The sequence below is a fragment of the Bos grunniens genome, chromosome 7, assembly GCF_055505025.1.
Source record: "Bos grunniens cultivar Pamir isolate PY7600 chromosome 7, Bosgru_T2T1.0, whole genome shotgun sequence".
NCBI classification, from domain to species: Eukaryota; Metazoa; Chordata; class Mammalia; order Artiodactyla; family Bovidae; genus Bos; species Bos grunniens.
Window position 1 is genome coordinate 8,778,842 of NC_141171.1, and position 19,517 is coordinate 8,798,358.

The following is a 19,517-nucleotide window of genomic DNA, read 5'->3' on the forward strand; positions in this document are numbered from 1 at the left end:
GTATCATAAATTTATGAAGAATTTATTAGGAGTAAAGTTTTTTATTAAAGCATTTCGTCTGTTGTTGTTCAGTTGCCCAGTCATGTCGAACCCTTTGTGACCCCATGGATTGCAGCACGCCAGGCCTGCCTGTCCCTCACCATCTCCCAGAGCTTGCCGAAGTTCATGTTCATTGCCCTGGTGATGCCGTTCAGCCATCTCATCCTCTGATGCCCTCTTCTCCTTCTGCCCTCAATCTTTTCCAGCAGCAGACTTTTCCAATGAGTCATCTGTTTGCGTCAGGTGACCAAAATACTGGAACTTCAGCTTCAGCATCAGTCTTTCCAGTGAATATTCAGGGTTGATGTCCCTTAAGACTGACTGGTTTTATCTCCTTGCTGGGAGATCAGAGTTAGTGACCAGAGTTAGATAGACCAAGGGACTATCAGGAGTCTTCTCCAGAGCACAGTTTGAAGGCATCAATTATTCCACACTCTGCCTTCTCTATGGCCTGGCTTTCACAACCATATGTGACCACTGGGAACACCATAGCCTTGACTATAAGCACCTTTGTTGGCAGAGTAATGTCTCTGCTTTTCAACACACTGTCTAGGTTTGCCATCGATTTCCTGCCAAGAAGCAATCATCTTCTGAATCCGTGGCTGCAGTCACCGTCCACAGTGATTTTGGAGATTAAGAAGAGGAATCTGTCACTGCTTCCACCTTTTCCCCTTCTACTTGTCATGTGGCTGGGTGTCATGATGTTAGTTTTTTCTAATATGTGGTTTTAAGCTGGCTCTTTAGGAGAGCATTTAATCTACTGGCTGCTTTAAAGAGGATTTTGGTAGGTATTACTTATTGCCCATTTGTTAACTTGTTTTCTGATTGTATAGTTCTTTGTTTTTCTTTTTTCTTTGTGTTTCTTCTCTTATGATTTGATGATTTTATTTAGTGATATGCTTGTGTTACTTTCTCTTTAGTTTTTGCTTATCTAGTGTAGATTTTTGATGTATGGTAAACAAAGTGTCTTCATAGGATGATCTATGTTTAAAAACAAGTTGCCTTTTAAGTTTGTTTACATACCAATAGCACTACATTTTAACTTCCTGCCCTAATTTTGTGTCTTTGAAGCCATATTTGACCCCTCCTTATTTATCCTTTCATTCTTAAAATAGCTATATTTGATTTTAGAATTTTTTTGTCTATTAACTTTTCATAATAGCTTAAGTGATTTGATCCTCAGCCTTTCTACATGTTTGCCTTCACTAGCAGGATTTTCTCTTTCTTATAGTTTCTTACCACTTGTTATGCCTTTTCCTTTCCTTCTTAGAGAAGGTACTATATCATTCCCGTGTAGAGTAGGTTTAGAATTGATAAATTCTATTAGTCTTTGCTTGTCTTAAAAGTTCTTTATCTCTCCTTCAATTCTAAATGATAATCTTGCTGGGTAAAATGCCCTAGTTTGAAGGTTTTTCCCTCGCAGCACTTTAAACATAGCATGCCTCTCTGTTCTATCATGCAAAGTTTCTGGGGAAAAAAAAAAGAAATCAACTGATAAACTTCTATGTTTTCATCTTGTATGACACTGTTTTACTTCTGCTGCCTTTAGAAACGCATATCTTTAACTTCGTGGTTTAAGTTGCTGCATCTTGGTGTAGGTCTTGTTGCTGTCATTTTGGGGAGATGCTTTTTGCTTCTGGTAACTGAATTTGCTTTTTTATTCAGGTTTGGAAAGTTTTCAGCCACAAGTTTATCAAATACATTTTGAGTACCTTCTCTTTTTATCATTTCCTTCCTGGACACTCCAATTATGCCAGTGTTGATGTTCTTAATATAATCAAACATCCCTCAAGCTATTCTCATTTTTCATTTGTTTTTTTCTTTTCTGACTGAGTCATCTCTATGATTCTATATTTCAGTTAACATGCATTCTTCTGTATCACCTGCTATACTATTAATTACTTCTAATTGTTGTTCATTTCATTTATTGTAGTGTTCAGTTCTAACTAGTTTTTATTTTATAATTCCCTGTTAAAATTAGCACTGTGCTCATAAGTCTTTTAACAGAATTAAATATTTTTTTAAATATAAATTTATTTATTTTAATTGGAGGTTAATTTATTTACAATATTGCATTGGTTTTGCCATACAACAATATGAATTAAATATTTTATGGTCTTCCACTTATTAATAAAATGCACATGGTGAATACTGAAAGTAAAACTTCTTTTGGAAGAGTCCATGAATCATTTTAGCTTGAGAAAATGGAGTTTTATATCATCTTTACTCATGCATTGAATTCCAAATCTGTTACACTGTTTCTCTTTCATTAGCTGTTTTTTAAGGCATGATCTGTTGCTCTTTCAGTTGGGATAAATTTCTCTGTCTTTTCCTTTTCTCTATCTTTGTCTGTCTATCTGAAATTGTGTGCCACAGTTAACTCTTGCAGTCTTGAAGTGGTGTCTTTCTGTTGGAACAGTCATATATGTGTCCCCATTGGCTTTGTTGGAAGAGCTGGATCTGATGTTATCACAATTCAAACATTTATTTAGGGTGTACTGGTTGCAATCATCTGGATGTGAGGTATGGAGGGTTTAGGGCTTAAGCCAGGTATGAGATATGGCTTCCTGTAGCTTAGTGGCCATTACTGGCCTAATGGAGGGGAGGCAGGTCACAAGTTGCTAGAGCAGAAGCCCTGAGGGTCACATATGAGCTGACATTGTTCCCCCTAAGTGTGTGCTTCCCCACTCCTGTACCAGCACTCTTGACCCAGAGGGGAGCAGTGCTGGATCAAGAAGTGCTAGTGTGTGGCACTCTAGATAGGGTGGGACAAGGACCCTGTTGGTCTGGGCAGGGCTTGAGATGCACACTGCGTCTGATGTGCTGCCTGTGTAAGCACCATCAATGGGTGACCATCCCCTGCTCAGAAGCATCTTTGGGTCTGGAACTCTTTTGTCCCTACAGGAGGGCTGCTGTATTTGCCATGGTATGGGGCTGCAAAACAAGGGACTTGAGACATGCATGGACTTCTGGCATGGATAAGGGTGTGGGCTGTAGCATCAAGCTGTCATTAGTGATTGGTGTTGCTTCTGATGTGAACCCCATGTAAGCACCAGTGATATGTGCTGTGGCCCTGGTTAAACACTGCTTCATATCTGAGCCTCTGCTGTGACTCACAGCCAGGTGACCAAGTATCCACTAACCTTAGCCTGGGGCAAACACACACACATACACAAGCACACTATATAACTATATCTATATATCTATATCTATATATATATATATATTGCATTGCAGGCAGATTTTTTACTGCCTGATCCACCTGTTGCATCTGCCTGCAATGCAGGGCATTTGGGTTTGATCCCCGGGTTGGGAAGATCCTGGGGGAATGGAATGGCAACCCACTCCAGTATTCTTGATTAGGAAATCCTATGGACAGAGGAGCCCGGTGGGCTACAGCCATGGGGTCACAAAGACTCAGATGTGACTGAGCACAGCACAGACACACATATAATACACTAAGATAGTTTATGGTGCATATCAACATATAAATATCTCTCTTGCAAGTACACAGATTTGGTAATGAGGGATTAAAGGATAGCTCTTGACTTCTGATATAACTTGGAAATTTCTAATTGGCTTGGAGAAACTATTGTGACTCCATGAAGTATATTAACCATGGTTTTATTATAAACTAGCAAAGGCAATGGCACCCCACTCCAGTACTCTTGCCTGCAAAATCCCATGGGTGGAGGAGCCTGGTAGGCTGCAGTCCATTGTGTTGCTCAGGGTCGAAAACGACTGAGCAAATTCACTTTCACTTTTCACTTTCATGCATTGGAGAAGGCAATGGCAACCCACTCCAGTGTTCTTGCCTGGAGAATCCCAGGGATGGGGGAGCCTGGTGGGCTGCCGTCTCTGGGGTTGCACAGATTTGGACACGACTGAAGTGACTTAGCAGTAGCAGTAGCAAAGTTATCCCCATTTTTGAAGATGAAAATAGTATATTTTAGAAATTTCAGTGGTTCTGTCCCTGCCACAAATCAAAGCATTAAAGATCAGAGGGACCTAATCAAGACAAATCCTCAGTGTTACAGTTTAAGAAAATTTTTTACTCAGAGACGTGATGACATGCTGGGAACCTTAGGGCTTTGGAAGCAAGAGAATTAAAGGGGAAAGAGTGATAAAAAATGAATTCACCTAACTTATAATATAGTGTCTTAGGAACAGTGAATCAGACAGAAAAAAATCCTTTCTGTCCAGAAGTGTCCCCAAGGGAAATCATGTAGTTAGAGGTTGGAGTAACCAAAGGAAACATGCCTAATGAGCTAACACAGGAAGCTGTAAACATCTCCTCTGCTGCAGTCCCTTAGCCTGTGCCACTTTGGTTGGGGAGGACCTGGTTCTTGTTTTTGAAGTTCTACATCTGTCTGGGAGCCAGTGCTTGATTTTATCACTTCCTGTTTTCATATTTGGGGACAAAATTCTGTCTGCATCAGTAATCATTTAGGGAGGAATTTTGACTTCTACAGGGAAGAAGTGATAAAATCTGCAGGCAGGTGAGTCTGAGAGCTCCACAGACACTGCAGGGCAACATTAGAGAGGATGGAAACCAGGAGTGTGTAGTTGAGGTCACCTGAGGACCAATCTTTCATAGCCCAGAGGCCAGAGGTCATTGTAGTTGTTTTCTGGTTTTCCTAATATTAATGTACTTATGTATGGTCTAAAATGAAAGTGAACCTTACACTTGAAAATATAAGCATCAAGGTTGACAATTAAATGGTAATAGTGGAAACTCAGAAGGAATGATGATGGTTTAGTTGCTAAGTTACTCCAACTTTTGTGACCCCATAGACTGTAGCCCACCTGGATCCTCTCTCAGTGGGATTTCCCAGGCAAGAATGCTGGAGTGGGTTGTCATTGTTTTCTTCAGGGGATCTTTCTGAGCCAGGGATATAACCTATGTCTCCTGTATTGACAAGCAGATTTTTTACTTTCTGAGCCACCAGGGAAATCCAGTTAGAAGGAATAGGAGGTATAAAATACTTCCAGTAAAAGTAGAAATTAAGTATGCTGCTGCTGCTAAGTCACTTTAGTTGTGTCCGACTCTGTGCGACCCCATAGATGGCAGCCCACCAGGCTCCCCTGTCCCTGGGATTCTCCAGGCAAGAACGCTGGAGTGGGTTGCCATTTCCTTCACCAATGCATTAAAGTGAAAAGTGAACGTGAAGTCGCTCAGTCGTGTCCAACTCTTAGCGACCCCATGGACTGCAGCCCACCAGGCTCCTCCATCCATGGGATTTTCCAGGCAAGAGTACTGGAGTGGGGTGCCATTACCTTCTCCAAGAAAGTAAGTATAAGGATCTTATTTATGAACAGGAGGAAACAAATAGGGAAAGTCCATTAGAAAGGAAGTCTTCTACTGTTTCATATGCCTCATATAATACATATCTAACTTCTGTTGTATTTTTTGTATTTCTGATATTTAATTGGTAGTTTATATTCCAATTGTTTCTTTTCATCTTGGGATATTCAAACTGTAAGATGTTCCATGTCATAACTGTATCATTATTTACATCCTTGAACAAAAGGTATTTTTGTTCATTTCTTTTTTTTTTTTTTTCTGTGCATCAAAGAGATGTCACTGGAGGTGGAATGTTGATGAAGCAAGGAAACTTTTCTTTATTGCATTGTCTCAGGGGTCATTTGAGTATATTGGATATTATTTTTCCTTAATGTCTGTATGCCCATTTCATTTCTCTCTGTTTCTTTCACTCTCGTACTTTTCATTCTTTTCTAAATACCAAGCAGAAATTGGCTATACCAAAAGTGAACCCCAATTTATTGTTCCATGAGAAGTTTACAAACTGGGAATTTCAGGGAAAAATTATATATTTTTTTGGAGAATATATAATTCTGACTAGATGAGCTGTAAGCATTCACGACATAAAGAGAGTGAATCTGGGTGACCAATGCATAGTAGTGACACAACCGAGAAGAACATGGTATATTTGTCTGTGTGTGTGTGTGCATGCGTGTGCATGCACACTTATGCCTTGAAATGGAGAACAGGTCTTAAAGCAGAGGCACCTGGATTCATATGCTAAATGACTTATATACACATGTCAAAATTAAGTCAACAGATGGAACTTAGAAGGGAATCTTTTTTAATTCACAGGATGGTTTTATAGCTAAACTGATAATGTGCAAGGAAACACATGGAAGGAGGGATTTTCTGTGGACTGAAGGTTCAGCTGTAGAAGGAGGCCATCTTGTTCCTCAGCATCCCTGACACCATCTCTAATCATTCCCCCTCCTGCTTATCCCTCTGCCCCACTGGCTTCCTTGTTTGCACTTGAACATGTGGAACAAGCAGCTTCCTCAGGTCCTTAGCATTGGCAGCTCCCTCTTCCAGGCACACACTTCTGACATCACACCAGCTCCTTGTCTCTTCTTCTTTAGGAATCTGTTAAAACATCACCTAGTTTGCTGGACTTTCCTGAACATTCAGAACAAAATAACGGCTCCCACCACTCTCTTTTATACCTGGTTTTGTTTTCTTCATAGCATCTGTCACATCTAACATATTCTATAGTATTTTATTTGAATATACTCATTCAGTGTTCTTGGATTGCAAGAGGTTTATTTTTCAGCACTTTCTACTGGGTCAGCACAAAATATGTATTTCTCAAGTGAGTGAAGGAATATCACCTTTAAATTCTAGAATATATGACCTCTTAGCAAATGTGATGAGAATGGGGCAAAAATTCCTAATCAGAAATGAAATGAAGCATACCTTCAAAGGGGCTTCTACAATGACTCAGATGTTTAGAATTCATCTGCAATGGAATAGCCCTTCAAGAGACTCGGATTCAATCCCTGGTTTGGGAGGGTCACCTGGAGGAGGGGATGGCAACCCACTCCAGAACTCTTTCCTGGGAAATTCCATGGACAGTGGAGGCTGGCATGCTATGGTCCTTGGAATTGGAGAGAGTTGGACATGACTGAAGACGTTAAACATATACACATACACTCAAAGAGAACTTATCTGTAAATAAAATACTAATATCAAATTCTTGAGATAGAAATTGAAATTGTGGTCTTTCATCTATGTGAATTATAGCAGTATGAGCTAAAATTTTCATTATTTTCCTTTTTCCTGGTAGTCACCTCCACCCCATGGAAGCAAATAACAATACACAAATTTCAGGATTTCTTCTTCTGGGACTTTCAAAGGAGCCCAAACTACAGCCCTTCATATTCGGGCTTTTCCTCTCCATGTACCTGGTCACTGTGTTTGGAAACCTGCTGATCATCCTGGCCGTCAGCTCAGACCATCACCTGCACACCCCCATGTACTTCTTCCTCTCCAACCTGTCCTTTGTGGACATCTGCTTCACCTCCACCACCATCCCAAAGATGCTGTGGAACATCCAGACCAAGAGTAAAGTAATCACGTATGAAGGCTGTATCACCCAGATGTGTTTTTATATTCTCTTTGCAGGATTAGATGACATTCTCCTGACTGTGATGGCCTATGATCGGTACATGGCCATCTGCCACCCCCTACACTACATGGTCATCATGAGTTCCCAGCTCTGTGGATCGCTGGTTCTAATATCTTGGTTTATAAGTGTCCTGTATTCCTTGCTACACAGTTTAATGGTGTTGCGATTGTCCTTCCGCCCCACTGTGAAAATCCCCCAATTTTTCTGTGAACTCAATCAGATGATACAACTTGCCAGTTCTGATAACTTTCTTAATAACATAGTAATGTATTTTGCAGCTGTACTGATGGGTGTTGGTCCTTTTTCTGGTATCCTTTACTCTTACTCTAAAATAGTTTCCTGCATATGTAAGATTTCATCAGCTCAAGGGAAATATAAAGCATTTTCTACCTGTGTGTCCCACCTCTCGGTTGTCTTCCTATTTTATTTTACAGTCTTAGGAGTGTACTTTAGCTCTGCTGCTACCCACAGCTCACATCCAAGTACAATTGCCTCGGTGATGTACACTGTGGTCACACCCATGCTGAATCCCTTCATCTACAGTCTGAGGAACAAAGATATAAAGGGGGCTCTGAAGAGTTTATATTTGATGCCAAGTATAAAAGACCTATTATACTAGTGCCCTGGATTGCATAACTCAAAGCCTCTGAACCTGAAATTGTGATTCTTTGATTATTGTGAAGTAAAATTCACTCCTTGTAGGTATTACTTGTGATTTCCAATTTTCTTTTTGTCTTTGGATTCAGCATCTTTATATAATTTAGGCACTTTCTTTATTAAGCTTTATTCTCAGTCTTATGTACCGAGTTTTTATTTTTTCCTACTCCACAATTTACATGCCTTTGGATAAAAAAATGTTTGGAAATTTCATTTCTTTTTTTTTTTTTAATTGTTTCAAAATCTTATTTTATTTGGAAATGACTTAGCCATTCAATAGACTTCCAACACTTTCTTTGGTGGGGTATCATAGATTTATGAAGACTTTATTAAGAATAATGTCTCTTTATTAGAGAATTTAGTCTACTGATACACAAAGAGATTATCCATAGGTGCTACTTATTGCCAGTGTGTTACTTGTTTTTGGTTTTTTAGTTCTTGTTTTTTTCTTCTGTGTGTTTCTTAAGATTTGATGATTTTATTTATCAAAGTGGTGTGCTTTGAGAAAGCTCCAGGAGATGATAAAGGACAGGGAAGCTTGGTGTGCTGCAGTCCATTCGAAACAAGTTGAATACAACTAAGTGACTGAAAAACAAAGTAATATGCTTGTGTTTCTTTCTCTCTAGTTTTTGTTTATCTAGTTATGTTTCTATGGTATATGGTAAACAGTGGGTTTTTGTATGATGACCTACAACTTTATTTACTTTTTAAAACAGGCTGTCTTTTAAGTTCCTGCACTTTCAAATAGCACTGCATTTTCCCTCCCTGACTTACATTTGTGTGTTTGTTGTTATATTTAAGGCCTCCATATTTATCCCTTTAATTCTTATTTGTGGATATAATTGACTTTAGAAAATCTTTTTGCTTATTAGGTTTTCATTCTAGCTTAAGTGATTTGATCTTCAGCTTTTCTGCACATGTGCCTTTACTAGTGGGATTTTTGTCTTTCATATAGTTTCTTGCCACTTGTTATGCCTTTTTTTCCTTCTTAGAGAAGATTCTACATCATTCCTTGTACAGTAGGCTTAGAATTGATAAATTATCTTAGTCTTTGCTTGTCTGAAAAGTTCTTATCTCTCCTTCAATTCTAAATGATAATCTTGCTGGGTAGAATGCCCTAGTTTGCAGGTTTTTCCCTCTCAGCAGTTTAAGTATATCTGACTTCTTCCATCTGACAAGTAATGTTTCTGCAAAAAAATGTAAAAAAAAAGAAAAAAGAAAAAAACATCAGCTGACAGATTTACAGGGTTCCTTTTTATATGACACTGCTTTACTTATGCTGCTTTTAGAAAGCCATATCTTCAATATTGCAGTTTTAATTGATGCATATTGATGTGAGCCTTGTTGCTATAATTTTGGGGGGGTGCTTTTTGCTTCTTGAACCTGAATTTGCTTTTTTATTCAGGTTTGGGAAGTTTTGAGCCATAAGTTTATCAAATACACTTTGAATACCTTCTCTTTTTCTCTTTTCCTTCCTAGAGACTTCAATTATGCCAGTGTTGGTGCTCTTACTGGCATAATTAAAGTGTCTAGGAAGGAAAAGAGAAAAAGAGAAGGTATTCAAAATGTATTTGATAAACTTATGGCTCAAAACTTCCCACACCCTTCACATTATTCTCATTTTTCATTTGTTTTTATCTTTTCTGATTCATTTCCATGATTCTATATTTCAGTTAACTTATGCATTCTTCTATATCACCTGGTATACTATTAATTATTTCTAGTTCTTGTTCATTTTGTTTCTTGCAGTGTTCAGTTCTAACTAGTTTTTATGTTATGGTTCCCTGTCCTTTTTTTCACAGAATTAAATATTTTATGGTCTTTCACTTATTTGAAAATGCAAATGGGAGAATAATGAAAGTAAAACTTCTTTTGGAAGATTCCTTGAATCATTTTAGCTTGAGAAAATGGAGTTTTATATCATCTTTACTCATGCATTGAATTCCAAATCTGTTACATTGTTTTTTTTTTTTTTTCTTTCATTAGTTTTTTTTAAATTGTAGTGTTTTTTTTTTCAATTAATTTTATTTTATTTTTAAACTTTACATAATTGTATTAGTTTTGCCAAATATCAAAATGAATCCACCACAGGTATACATGTGTTCCCCATCCTGAACCCTCCTCCCTCCTCCCTCCCCATACCATCCCTCTGGGTCGTCCCAGTGCACCAGCCCCAAGCATCCAGTATCGTGCATTGAACCTGGACTGGCATCTCGTTTCATACATGATATTTTACATGTTTCAATGCCATTCTCCCAAATCTTCCCACCCTCTCCCTCTCCCACTGAGTCCATAAGACTATTCTATACATCAGTGTCTCTTTTGCTGTCTCGTATACAGGGTTATCGTTACCATCTTTCTAAATTCCATATATATGCGTTAGTATACTGTATTGGTGTTTTTCCTTCTGGCTTACTTCACTCTGTATAATAGGCTCCAGTTTCATCCACCTCATTAGAACTGATTCAAATGTATTCTTTTTAATGGCTGAGTAATACTCCATTGTGTATATGTACCATAGCTTTCTTATCCATTCATCTGCTGATGGACATCTAGGTTGCTTCCATGTCCTGGCCATTAGTTGTTTTTTAAGGCATGATCTGTTGCTCTTTCAGTTGGGATAAATTTCTCTGTCTTTTCCTTTTCTCTATCTTTGTCTGTCTATCTGAAATTATTTGCCACAGTTAACCCTTGCAGTCTTGAAGTGGTGTCTTTCTGTGGGAACAGTCATATACCATTGATGTGTGCCCATTGGCTTTGTTGGAAGAGCTGGATCTGATGTTATCACAATTCATGACTTTCTCCAGGGTGTACTGGTTGCAATCATCTGGATGTGAGGTATGGAGGGTTTAGGGCTTGAGCCAGGTATGAGATATGGCTTCCCGTAGCTTAGTGGCCATTACTGGCCTAATGGAGGGGAGGCAGGTCTCAAGTTGCTAAAGCAGAAGCCCTGAGGGTCACATATGAGCTGACATTGTTCCCCCTAAGTGTGTGCTTCCCCACTCCTGTACCAGCACTGTTGACCCAGAGGGGAGCAGTGCTGGATCAAGAAGTGCTAGTGTGTGGCACTCTAGATAGGGTGGGGCAAGGACCCTGTTGGCCTGGGCAGGGCTTGAGATGCACACTGACTCTGTCTGTATAAGCACCATCATTGTTTGACCATCTCATGCTCAGAAGCATCTTTGTGTCCGGAGCTCTTTTGTCCCTTCAGTTGGTCTGCTGTGCTTGCCATGGGATGGACCTACAAAACAAGGGACTTGAGACATGCATGGGCTTCTGGCATGGACAGGGGTGTGGGCTGTGGCATCTAGCTGTTGTCAGTGATTGGTGTTGCTTCTGATGCTAAGCCCATGTAGGCATCAGTAATGGATACCATGGCCCTGCTTAGGCATTGCTTCATGTCTGAGCCTCTGCTGTGACTCATAGCTATGTTCCCAAGCACCCATGCAGGCTGTGGCACACTCACACACACACACACGCAGTATGTATGTATAGTGGACCTAGTAAAGAACCCGCTTGGCAATGCAGGAGACGTAAAAGCTGTAGGTTCCATTGCTGGGTCAGGAAGATCCATTGGAGAAGGAAATGGCAGCCCACTCCAGTATTCTTGTCTGGGAAATCCCATGCACAGCAAAGCCTGGAGGGCTACAGTCCATGGGGTTACAAAGATTTGGACAAGACTGAGCACATCACACACACACATAATATGCTATGATAGTTTATGGTGCATATCAACATATAAATATCTCTCTTATAATTACAAACATTTAGTAATGACAGACTAAATGATAGTTTTTGACTTCTGATATAACTGGGAAATTTCTAATTGGCCTGGAGAAACTGTCATGGATCCAGGAGTATAATAACCATGGTTTTATACTAAAAAGGGGAAAGTTATCCCCCTTTTTGAAGAGAGGAATAGTAATTTTTAGAGATTTCAGTTGTTCTGTCCCTGCCACAAATCAAAGCATTAAAGATCAGAGGGACCTAATCAAGACAAATCCTCAGTGTTACAGTTTAAAGAAAAATTTGTTCTCAGAGATGTGATGACATGCTGGGAACCTTAGGGCTTTGGAAGCAAGAGAATTAAAGGGGAAGGAGTGATAAAAAATGAATTCACCTAACTTATAATATAGTGTCTTAGGAACAGTGAATCAGATAGAAAAAAAAAAATCCATTCTGTCCAGAAGTGTCCCCAAAGGAAATCATGTAGTTAGAGGTTGGAGTAACCAGAGGAAACATGCCTAATGAGCTTACACAGGAAGCTGTAAATATCTCCTCTGCTGTGGTCCCTCAGCTTCTACCACTTTGGTTGGGGAGGACCTGGTTCTTGCTTTTGAAGTTCTACATCTGTCTGGGAGCCAGTGCTTGATTTCATCACTTCCTGTTTTCATATTTGGGGACAAAATTCTGTCTGCATCAGTAATCATTTAGGGAGGAATTTTGACTTCTACAGGGAAGAAGTGATAAAATCTGTAGGCAGGTGAGTCTGAGAGCTCCACAGACACTGCAGGGCAGCATTAGAGAGGATGGAAACCAGGAGTGTGTAGTTGAGGTCACCTGAGGACCAATCTTTCATAGCCCAGAGGCCAGAGGTCATTGTAGTTGTTTTCTGGTTTTCCTAATATTAATGTACTTATGTATGATATAAAACTAAAGAAGTGAAAATGCAAGCATCAAGGTTGACAATTAAATGGTAATATTGGAATCTCAGATGGTATGGTTGTGGTGGTTTCATCAATAAGTTGTGTCCAACTCTTGCGACCCCATGGACTGTAGCCTGCCTGGCTCCTCTGTCCATGGGATTTCCCAGGCAAGAATACTGGACTGGGTAGCTAGTTCCTTCTCCAAGGGAGCTTCCCACTCCAGGGATCAAACCTTTGTCTCCTGCATTGACAAACAGATTCTTTGCTTTCTGAGCCACCAGACAAATCCCTTTAGTAGGAATAGAAGGCATACAATGCTTCCAATATAATTAGAAAGTAAGTATTATTTATGAAAAGGAGGAAACAAATAGGTAAAGTCCTTAAGGAAAAGAAACCTTCTACTGTTTTATATGCTTCAGATAAAATATGTCCAATTTCTGCTGTATTTTGTCTATTTCTGATTTTAAATTGGTAGTTTATGTTCAAATTTTTTTATTTTCCTCTTAGGATATTCACACTGTAAGATCTTTCAAGTCATATCTATATCACTGTTTATGTCCTTGGCAGAAATATATTTTTCTGTATTATTTTTTCTGGGTATCAAGGAGATGTCACTGGAGTTGAAATATTGATGAAGCAGGGAAACTTTTCTTTATTTCATTGTCTCAGTGGTCATTTGAGCTTATTGGATATTTTTCCCCTTAGTGTCCAAATGTCCATTTCATTTCTCTCTCTTTCTTTCACTCTCATACTTTTCATTCTTTTCTAAATACTAAGCAGAAATTGGCCATACCAAAAGTGAACTCCAAGTTTATTGTTTCATGGGAAGTTTATAAACTGGAATTTTTGGGTAACAATTATATATTCTTTCAGAGAATGATAATTTGATCTGACCAGCCAATCTGTAAACACTTATAGCCTAAGGAGGGTGGATCTGGGTAGCCAATGATGGTTGTACCACAACCAGAAAGACACGATTGTGAGTGTGTGTGTATATGTGTGTGTGTATGTGCCCTTCCTTGTGAAGGGAAAATGGTTCTTAAAGCGGAGGCACTTGAACTCATATATTAAGATGACTTATAATACAGAAGTCATAATTCACTCAACTGATGGGACTAAGTAGGGTATCTGAATAATTCATAGGATGGTTTTACAACTAAATTCATAAGGTGCAAGGAACCACATGGAAGAGGGATTCTCTATGTGCTGAAGTGTCAACTGTAGCAGGGAGGCCACCTTGCTCCTCAGCATCCCTGACACCATCTCTAATCACTCCCCCCTTGATTATTCCTCTGCCCCACTGGCTCCCTTGTTTTCATTTGAACACATGGAACAAGCATCTTCCTCAGGTCCTTTGCAGCTCCCTGTAGCAGGCTCACAGTTTTCCTGACATCTCATTAGCTCCTTATCTCTCTTTCTGGAGGAAAGTATTCAAACATCATCTCACTCATTCCCTGGTCTTCCCTGAACACTCGGGACAAAGTAACACCTCCTACCACTCTCTCTCTTATACCTGGCTTTGTTTTCTTCATAGCATCTATCACATTCTGACATATTCTATCACATTTTATTTGAATATCCTCATTCACCCTCCTTGGATCATGAGAGTCTTATTTATTTATTTTTAAACAGTATGCTTATTGGCTCCGTGTACTTGGAACATGGTCAGCACTAAATTAAGCTCTAGATGTATGACCTCTTTGCAAATCTGATGAGAATCGGACAAACATTTCTAGTCAGAGATGAAATGGAGTATACACTCAAAGGGGCTCCCAGGGTGACTCAGTGCTAAAGAATCCTCCTGCATTGCAGGAACTGGGTAGGAGATGCCGACTCAATCCCTAGGTTCTGAAGAACCCTTGGTGGAGGACATGGCAACCCACTCCAGAATTCAACCCACTCTGGGGAAACCCCATGGACAGAGGAGCCTGGCAGGCTACAGTTCATGGGGTTGCACAGAGTTGGACATGACTGAAGTGACTGAACACCCGCACACACACCCTCAAAGAGAACTTACCTATAAATAATTAACATCAATTTCTTGAGGGCCAAATAGAAATTGCAGTATTTCAGCTATGTGAAGTACGCCAGTTTGTGTGAAAATTAGTCATGTTATTTTTCTTCTTCCTGGTAGTCACCTGCACCCCATGGGACCAAGCAACAACACACAAATTTCGGGATTTCTTCTTCTGGGACTTTCAAACGAACCAGCACTACAGCCCCTCATATTTGGACTTTTCCTCACCATGTACCTGATCACTGTATTTGGAAACCTACCTCTCATCTTGGCTGTCATCTCAGAATCCCAGCTCCACACCCCCATGTACTTCTTCCTCTCCAACCTGTCTTTTGTAGACATCTGTGTCACCTCCACCACCATCCCAAAGATGCTGTGGAACATCCAGATGCAGAGCAAAGGTATCACCTATGAAGGCTGTATTACCCAGATGTATTTTTATATTCTCTTTGCAGAATTAGATGACATTTTCCTGAGTGTGATCGCCTATGATCGGTATGTGGCCATCTGCCACCTTTGTACTACATGGTCATCATAACCTCCCATCTCTGTATTGCTGGTTCTGATATCCTGGGTGCTGATTGCCTTGTATCCCTTGCTACATAGCTTAATGGTGCTGCAATTGTCCTTCTGTCCAGTTCTACAAATCCCCCACTTTTTCTGTGAACTCCTTGAGGTGGTACAACTTGCCTGTTCTGACAACTTTCTTAATAACACAGTGATGTATTTTGCAGCTGTCCTGATGGGTGGTGGTCCTTTTGCTGGTATCCTAAACTCTTATTCTAAAATAGTTTCCTGCATATGTAAAATCATATCAGCTCAGGGAAAGTATAAAGCATTTTCTACCTGTGTGTCCCACCTCTTGGTTGTCTCCTTATTTTATTTTATAGCCTTAGGAGTGTACCTTAGCTCTGGTGCTACCCACACCTCACATTCAAGTACAATCGCCTCGGTGATGCACACGGTGGTCACACCCCTGCTTAATGCCTTTATCTACAGTCTGAGAAATCAAGATATAAAGGGGGCTCTGAAGAGATTCTACTTCATGCCAACTTTAAAAGACCAAATACCCTAGTACCCTGGATTGCACAGCTCAAAGCCTCTGAACCAGAATTAGTGATTCTTTGATCATAGTGGAATAAAATTTTCTCCTTCTACTTGTTTCCCAGGATTTCCATTTTTCTTTTCATCTTTGGATTCAGCATCTTTATGCAATTTTAGGAACTCTCTTTATTAAGCTTTTCCCACAGTCTTATACATAGGCCATTTTGTTTTTTCCTTCTTCAAAATTTTCCTACCTTTGGGTCAAAAATGTTTATAGATTGCATTATTTGTTGGGGCGTCATAGATTTATTAAGAATTATTACTTCTTAAATGACAGTCATCTCAAGTAATTTTTCTATTTCCCTGAAGTAATAGTTATGAGTTGCATTATTCATTTAAAAATACACTTAACAACCAAGATGATTTATATTATTTTTATTACAGTTGGTTGTGTCAGTGATATAGAAAAATAACTGTCAAGTTACAGGAGGATTTCTGACCATGAAGAGTCAGAACCCTTAATTTTCTTGTTCAAGTGTCAACTTGTGACCCTTTCTATATACAGACATACATGGTGGTGGTTTAGTTGCTAAGTCGTGTCCAACCCTTGTGATTCCATGGACTGTAGCCCGCCAGACTCCTCTGTCCATGGGATTCTCCAGGAAAGAATACTGGAGTGGGTTGCCATTTCCTTCTCCAATATACACACTCACACACACACACACACACACATACATGTACATATAATATATATATATACACACACACACACACACACACACACACACACATGGTCTGTTTTGGCCAAAAGATCTTTCACATGACATATTGTGTGTGTGTGTGTGTGTGTGTGTACATATATATATATATATATATATATATGTAACTGATACATTTTGCTGTACAGGAGGATCTAATAACTCTGTAAGTCAACTATACTCTAAAAAAATTTGAAAATATAAAATGATAATTTTCCAGAAACCAATCTTAATGTCATGGAAGATTGTTATCAAACAAATAGAGAATTCAAGAAAATGTCATGAAGTTATTCAATAAGCTGCAAGAAACCATAGGTGATTCTTCTTTGAGAGTAATCTTAGCAATGTTTTTGTATATATCTCTCCAGGCAAGGGAAATAAAAATAAACAAATGGAGTATATTTGTTTGCACAATGAAGGAAAGCACCAATAAAACAAACTATCCATGGGAAAATATATTTATAATGTATGTATCCAATAAGGGATTGCTATCCAAAAATATAAAGGATTGAATCAACTTAATATTAAAAAAACAAATAATCTATTAAAAGTAGGCTGAAAATATTCAATAGGCATTTTCCCAAGGAAGACATACAGATCTTCATTGAAGAATATGTGTATTTTGCAGTTTTGAGGTCCCACGGAGGGTCAGAGCACCTAACTGTTGTTCTGTGCAAAGGTTAGCTGTAATGGATATCATCTGACTCTGCCACTTTATGTAAAGATATGTTAAAATTACCTGTTTGTTCTTGTACAGTTGTCTTAAATTTTTCACTTATTAACATTGTGATGGTTGCTGTCACTTCATATTGTAACAATGATAATTATTTAATTAACCTAAGTTGAATCCAGCTCCACTGTATTATTTTCTTTAGATTCAGGTTTCATTTCAGAATTTTATGTTTTGATCCCTTCTTGATTTGTTTTGTTATTGTCTGTTTGCTTTTTAAAGCACATCAATACTCAAGTTAATACTTGAAACAGTATGGAAGTCCTTTTGGCAAATATTTATTTAAAGCTTAACTTTAGTGTGATACTTTGTCCACCTTGTACCATTTTCTTCTTAATATCCATGAAAATACTATTGTCTGTTGAATAAGGGTACTGCAGCTGTATGTTGATGCTTCAGGGTGTGGGGATCCGTTTGCCTCTTACCCATGGAAGTTCAGTACTGACTTTGTTGCATATCTAGGTCAGTCTTGACCCACAGGCGAGAGCTATGCTTTTTTGACTAAATCGCTTTGTGTGTCCCCAGGGAGTTTAAGTAGTCTATATATGAGTGGTGTGCTTCAGGAGGGCGTGACGGGGCAGAAGACAGATTTCAGTGAGATTGTCTTACTCTTATAGCTATACATTGACTATTAAATACATTTTAATATCAGCACAATTAGAATCTAGACCATCAACTAGTTTTGTTACTGAGTCCAAGTTCATTTTGCTTGCCACACGACAGGGCAGTGAATCCCAGAGATGAGCTGTTGAGACAAGGAAGGACTTTATCTGGAAAGCAGCTGATGGAGAAGATGGCAGGCTGGTGCCTCAAAATAACCATCTTACAGGGTCTGGATGCCAGGTTCTTTTATAGATCACAGATGTGGGGGAGGTGAGGAAGCAAAGTAAAAAGACTGTTAGTCTTGCAAACATCTTTCAGAATGGCAAGCTTCAGTCAGGGGATGTGTTAATTTCTCCCTTCTGCCATCTGCAGGTGGACAGGGTTCTGAACAAAGGCATTTTAGTTTATAGGCAAGCACAGGGCCAGGGTCCTCCAGCCAAGCCATTAAGTATGATCATAATAATAGAAGCAAGTCAAAGAAACCATTTCCAACATGGAGTCAGGATTGGCTTCCTCCCTGCAACAGTGTAACTCTTAAAACATAGTGTTGTTGAGCAATACTTAGAGGGGAGGCATCTTTTGTTCTTGGAGAAGGAAATGGCAACCCACTCCAGTGTTCTTGCCTGGAGAATCCCAGGGACAGGGGAGCCTGGTGGGCTGCTGTCTGTGGGGTCACACAGAGTCAGACACAACTGAAGTGACTTAGCAGTAGCAGTAGCTCAACTGGTAAAGAATCCACCTGCAGTGCAGGAGACCCTGGTTTGATTTCTGGATTGGGAAGATCCCCTGGATAAGGGAAAGGTTACCCACTCCAGTATTCTAGCCTGGAGAATTCAATGGACTGTATAGTCTATGGGGTTGCAAAGAGTCAGATACGGCTGAGCAACTTTCACTTTCAGATACCTCTTCAGTCAAATGGACTGTTCATAACCTTAGGTAGATCCTTTCACTCTTTTGAGTCACATTTATGCAAGTGTAGAATGAACTATTAATACATCATAGTGCAAACATCAGAAAATAAAGTTTCATGAAAATAAAATAAGACAACCCATATAAGATTCCAAGCTCAGTGCATGGTGCACCATTAGATGGAGACATATCATCTAACTGACATTAAAAAAAATGAAGCACTAAATGACACTTCTTAACTTGTATCATTAACATGAATGTCCTAGTTGACTTATTAAAATCATCATGAAGCCAATGATCATACTAGTCATGTATTTATATCAAAGGAACATACTTCTATCTCTTGTTGACGAAGGGACTCCCAATTTACTAGAAATCTCAGGAGACTTTCCCACCACAGGACAATATTTTGGAGATCCTTGGAACCTGGTCAACAAAGGTTCCACAGTTTCAGATTTGGGGAAACCATTAACTCAGTATTGCAATAAGCTGGGAAATCCCCATGGACAGAGGGGCCTGGAGGACTACAGGTCACAAAGAGTCAGACATGACTGAGTGACTAAGTGCAGCACAGCATAGCAGTGAAGCCAAAACTCTGGGAGGCAGGAAAGTTCATGGAGAAAGAGTAATAAAGACTGGATTCACCTGTCTTTCAATGTGGGCTCC

The 19,517-nt window shown here is 39.4% G+C and overlaps 1 protein-coding gene and 1 pseudogene across 1 annotated transcript; both read left to right on the forward strand.

Annotated features, from left to right (window-relative positions):
• The first annotated feature begins 7,158 nt into the window (after nucleotides 1–7,158).
• LOC147368268 (olfactory receptor-like protein OLF4) lies at nucleotides 7,159–8,106 on the forward strand. Its single transcript, XM_086413441.1, has one exon. It carries the CDS (start codon nucleotides 7,159–7,161, stop codon nucleotides 8,104–8,106), a length of 948 nt encoding a protein of 315 aa, XP_086269567.1.
• A 6,831-nt stretch (nucleotides 8,107–14,937) lies between these two features.
• Nucleotides 14,938–15,882, forward strand: LOC147368269 (olfactory receptor 7A5-like; annotated as a pseudogene).
• Nucleotides 15,883–19,517: the final 3,635 nt, after the last annotated feature.